Below are 5,000 nucleotides of genomic sequence, written 5' to 3'. Positions count from 1 at the left end.
TTTTTCACCAGCCTGTATTCGTAATCATAACAGGAAAGCAAACAACAGATCAGGGATCCTATACACCCCTTGATAAGGCCTCCGTTGGTCTTAAAAGTAAAGGATCAGCTGTGTTTGTTTTGGGTATTGGAAACGACGTAGACCCTACAGAACTGAACCAAATAGCTTCTGGGTCGAACAATGTGTTCACAGTAGACTCATTTGAGGATTTGGAAAAGAAAGTTCATGAACTCAAGAGAGGCATCTGTGTACAAGGTACTTGTCGACAGTTTTCTTTGTGTTTCATTACTTGTTTATTTTTTAAAGCTCGTGACCTTTTGCATACTGGTTAATATTTGTTTTTTGTAGCAGTCTCTACTGTTTTTTGTAGTCTAAGTCATTGTTTTTGTTGTGCAGTCGTGATTTTGTTTTGGGTGTGTGCAACAAGTCAATCACATTGTATCCTAACGAAAGCCTCCTTACTACATCGCCCTCCCTAGGACAAAAGAAGTCCAAAGACTGCCTCAAAATGTTGTAACGCAAATGGACAGGATTAATGTTTTGGAAGGTCTTTTCTTTTCATCTTGAATGATTCGAATATAATCTAAGGCAGCGTTTTAGTTACTATTTTGATATATTATTAACACGCCATCTGGTTTGGGACTGTAGTAAGGGTCTTAGGATAGATTTTGTCTCCGTCTACACGTATCCGGATATTATAATCAATCCGAATCTTTTCCTGCGGATTAAAAAACATTCACGTCCACAGGTATTCGTTCTAGTATCCAGGACTCATCTGGGATTATTTTCACCAGAGAATGCGCCATCGGACGTGCGAGATAGAGACAAGAGAAGCGATAGCATTTCGTTCAACGGCCATGTTGAATATTTACGCGGTAGAGACTGGATCTGAGTGAGAGATTTTCGACGGTCCTCACGGTTCCAAATTCTTAGCGTGTTCAAAACTTTCAACTCTAGAGAGCTGATTTAAAAAGTTGCAGATTTGTATGCCGGACTAGCCGGATACGTATGCACGGAAGGCGCAAATTCGCAGATAAAAAGTTGTGGTTTAAAAAATATGCGGATACGTGTGGACGGGGCCTTTGTCATGTAAAGATGTTTCACCAGAAAAATCGTTTTTTCAACTAACCCACAGACGTCAATGAATGTGCTATGCCTGAAACCAATGAGTGTGACTCCAACGCTGAATGTAACAACACCGAAGGATTCTATACCTGCCGCTGCCTTACTGGATATCAGGGCAGTGGTAGAACGTGTACAGGTATATGACTTTTATTTTCTAGCTTGACGGCTCAGATTGTGAGTACAGTTGCTGAAAATCGTATGATTTTCGATGGAATTAGCGTAATAATCACGCCGTCTAACACAAGAATCCACATTTTAGTGGAATTGACGTCAGAACAAACGGTTAGCCTTTTCGTGAAAAACACGTAACATTTAGCGCGAAATAAAGGGAAAGATGCACGTACGTGTTTTTTCTTGTCGAGACTTTGCCTCGGAAGCATCTTGTTCCCTCTCAAGAGCTTCTTGATTAGCTCTAGCTTTGGTTATTTTCCTGGGAAAAAGGGGCTGGTCTATTTTGTTGGGTTTCTATTATTCGCTTGCTCACGGATACCGAACACTGAACCGACCCTGACTTCGTTCTATCGAATCTATATTCTGAGGATCTTTAAACTCTACTTGCTTACTGACCAGTGTTGATATACGTTCCTTGCAGACATTAATGAATGTGAAAGTCCTGAAACATACGAGTGTAACCCCAATGCTGTGTGTGTCAACACTGAGGGATCGTATACATGCAGCTGTCGTGAGGGATATACGGGAGATGGCAAAATTTGCGCAGGTACGGTTTTATTTTATCTAGTGATGATCAAATGAATGTTGATTGCGCAGGAGTTCGAATTTTGATAAAAGAATAAGGCATTTCTTGAAGAAATTGTAAGAAATTCTCATCTAGAATCAGCTGTCGTATCTAACAATCTACCAGGGTTTACTTTGTCTTTTGTTCGTAACAAAAAATATAATTATCTCTTTGAACCATTTACTTTAAACGCAGATATCGATGAGTGTAAGAATGACGTCTGTGACTCCAACGCCTTGTGTTCTAACACTGAAGGATCCTATGATTGCCAATGTAATGTGGGGTATACAGGAGATGGCAAGATATGCAATGGTATGAGACGAGCACTTCCTTAACTTCTTAATATTAACCTTTTCACTCCTGTGGGGTTCCCCATTGACGAGTAAAATCGTCTGGCGTTAGACAGAGTCAAATCTATAAGTATCAGTGGCCCTTACAGGAGTGAAAGGGTTTTAATGGGGACATAGGTTTTGAGTGAACCTAGCTGTTGTTAACCCTTTCACTTCTGTGGGGTTCCCCATTGACGAGTAAAATCGTATGGCGTTAGACAGAGTAAAATCTGTAAGTCTCAGTGGCCCTTACAGGAGTGAAACGGATAATTATGGGTGGTGTCGGTCGTCTCAGGGTAAAAAAGTGGCGAACTCAGTTACCATCTACCTTCTAAAGTGCCCCTGTGACCAAAATATCAATTCTTAATTTTCTTTGGATTTCAAAACTATGTTAACTAAACGCTAAGCGACCAAAGTTTTTAGCCTTGATTTCGGAAAGAAGTGTGTTTGTTTTAACTGGAATTTTCCCATTAATGTTCCACCATTATTAACTTTAAGTTCTTGATCGATTCTTGAAAGAGCTGGATCGAGGAGAAAATGACGTCAAAGACTGACTAGTTTAACAATACAATTTGTGTGTACGCTGCAGAATTAATATGCAGCTCGGGAGTTATGGGCTTTCAGACTTTTAAACTCGCGTTTTGCATATATAATAAGCTGCATTCACTCGCCGAAATTTTACGCTAGTGAGCCTTTAACGTCACTTTCTCTGGATCCAACCCTCTGAGGTCCAATCGCACAGTTCAGTTGAACGTGACGAGTAATGGCGGACCGTGAAATTCAACACTTACACTCAAAGTAAGCGGCCTTTGGACAAAAGTCAAAGCTCAAAATTTTGCCAGTCAGGTGTTAAGCAAACACACCTTCAAACTCTGAAGAAAAAAAGGAATTGACTTGTTTTATTACACTTTATCTTTGGCATTGCAATGGAATTCGCCTTCGCTCGATTTACAGACATAAATGAATGCGCCACCCCAGAAACCAGCAATTGCCACTCCAATGCTGTGTGTATCAACACTGAAGGGTCTTACACCTGTAGCTGTCCAACTGGTTTTCAGGGCGATGGCATAAAATGTTCAGGTAATTATGCCTTCTTTCAAGTTTGTGTTATTTACATTTAAATTGCATTGGCATCATTGACATTACTGTGGTCTCTCGGTCATATCATTATTATCTCTCTGCAAGTGTCCATGTAGTTTACTCTTCTTTCTCCCTCTTAACAACCCTAGTATTGCATTATATCTTACAAGACCATATCTTGGATTGCTTCCTCATTTGGCAAAAAAATCACGCCAAAATAACGTTCATACTTCGCGAGCGTATATCGAGTTATGGATGCACGTGGGAAGTTGCCAATCGCCTCGTGCGCCTTCAGCTTCTAGAGTACTTAGCAAACTCTCAAGAGCATCCATAACTATGAACCAACTCTTTTATAACACCGCGACAACAACTTGGGCGATAAAACATGTTTTAACGATGAAATGAATCATATATGAACTGAGTATATGAAATCAAGTAAAGCTATGATCCTCGCAGTTATGAACACAATTCTTGCAATTGCGTAAAGAGCGTCGAACCGGTATTGCGAGGTCGCGGGTTAAAAACCTGTTGAAGTCCTGAATTTTTCAGGCTTCTCTAGGCAATTGCTAAAATTGCGTTCATAAGTGCGAGGATCATAGCTTCACTTCATTCCATATCCGCAGTTCATATATGATTCATTTCATATATCATTTAATCGTTGATTCATTCCTCACGGGAACATTGCAACCCACAAATGACCAGCTTCCAACGTCAGTGGCTTCATAGCTCAGTTGGTTAGAACGTCGCACCGGTATCGCGAGGTCACGGGTTCAAATCCCGTTGAAGTCCTGAATTTTTCAGGCTTCTCTACGCAATTGCAAAAATTGCGTTCATAACTGCGAGGATCATAGCTTCACTTGATTACATATCCGCAGTTCATATATGATTCATTTAATATATCATTTAATCGTTGATTCATTCCTCACGGGAACATTGCAACCCACAAATTACCAGCACCCAACCTCAGTGGCTTCATAGCTCAGTTGGTTAGAACTTCGCACCGGTATCGCGAGGTCACGGGTTCAAACAAAAACAAAATGCCCAAGTAAACAAAGGGTTTGGATTGTTGAGAATGATGCGGAGTTCACATTGCCATGCACAGTGCAGTTGCTGAAGACGGACTCCAGGAAACTTGCAGTTTTTCTCACTGCACCAAGCTAAATCCAGAAAGAAAATCCGGTGATACCGTTAAGTTTATAGGTAATGCGTCATTGATGTTTTTCACCATGTTCCGGTGTACCTGTAATATTATTAATGAAATTGGGATTTATTTTAATCTTTTCCGCGCTTTTCCGATTGTTTTATTGATTTTGTAATTAATTTGTTTTCGGCAGGTTGAAGAAAAGTAATAAAAAAGCAACGATAGCAACAAAAATTTCTTCCTTTAAAAGTTGCCACAGACCAACTTGCGATCTTTTTCGTTCTTGTTGAATGCCTTTCAAATACAATTTTATGTCTTTTTTTTGTGTTGAACGTTCCCCCGGCTTTAGTTGGCTTCGCTGCTTGCTAAAACGTCCCGAGAGAAAAATTTGGCTGGTCTTCCCTGGGTTCTTCCATTTACTTCTTTAACTGTCTACTACAAGGGAACTCGCAAAACTCGACGAAAACTTTGGATCTAAAATGAAGCTGCACACTTCATGTTATATACGCACGGCCGTGCGTATATAGAGAAATACACCATAGTCGCTTAATAGGATTTGGATTGGACTAGCACGCACGCCTTGTTATAA

General features: G+C 40.3%; 1 protein-coding gene across 1 annotated transcript in view; it reads left to right on the top strand.

The window, feature by feature from the left end:
* LOC138020152 (uncharacterized) overlaps nt 1-5,000 on the top strand; it is a 202,410-nt gene that overhangs the window by 175,541 nt on the left and 21,869 nt on the right. Inside the window, 5 exon segments of the mRNA XM_068867178.1 lie at nt 12-255; nt 1,136-1,261; nt 1,718-1,843; nt 2,057-2,173; nt 3,145-3,270. Coding sequence (XP_068723279.1) covers nt 12-255; nt 1,136-1,261; nt 1,718-1,843; nt 2,057-2,173; nt 3,145-3,270 — 739 coding nt within the window.

Source organism: Montipora capricornis, chromosome 10 (genome assembly GCF_036669925.1).
Source record: "Montipora capricornis isolate CH-2021 chromosome 10, ASM3666992v2, whole genome shotgun sequence".
Taxonomy (NCBI): Eukaryota; Metazoa; Cnidaria; class Anthozoa; order Scleractinia; family Acroporidae; genus Montipora; species Montipora capricornis.
Note: the sequence above shows the minus strand (reverse complement) of the source record. Positions and strands in the feature narration are given on the sequence as shown.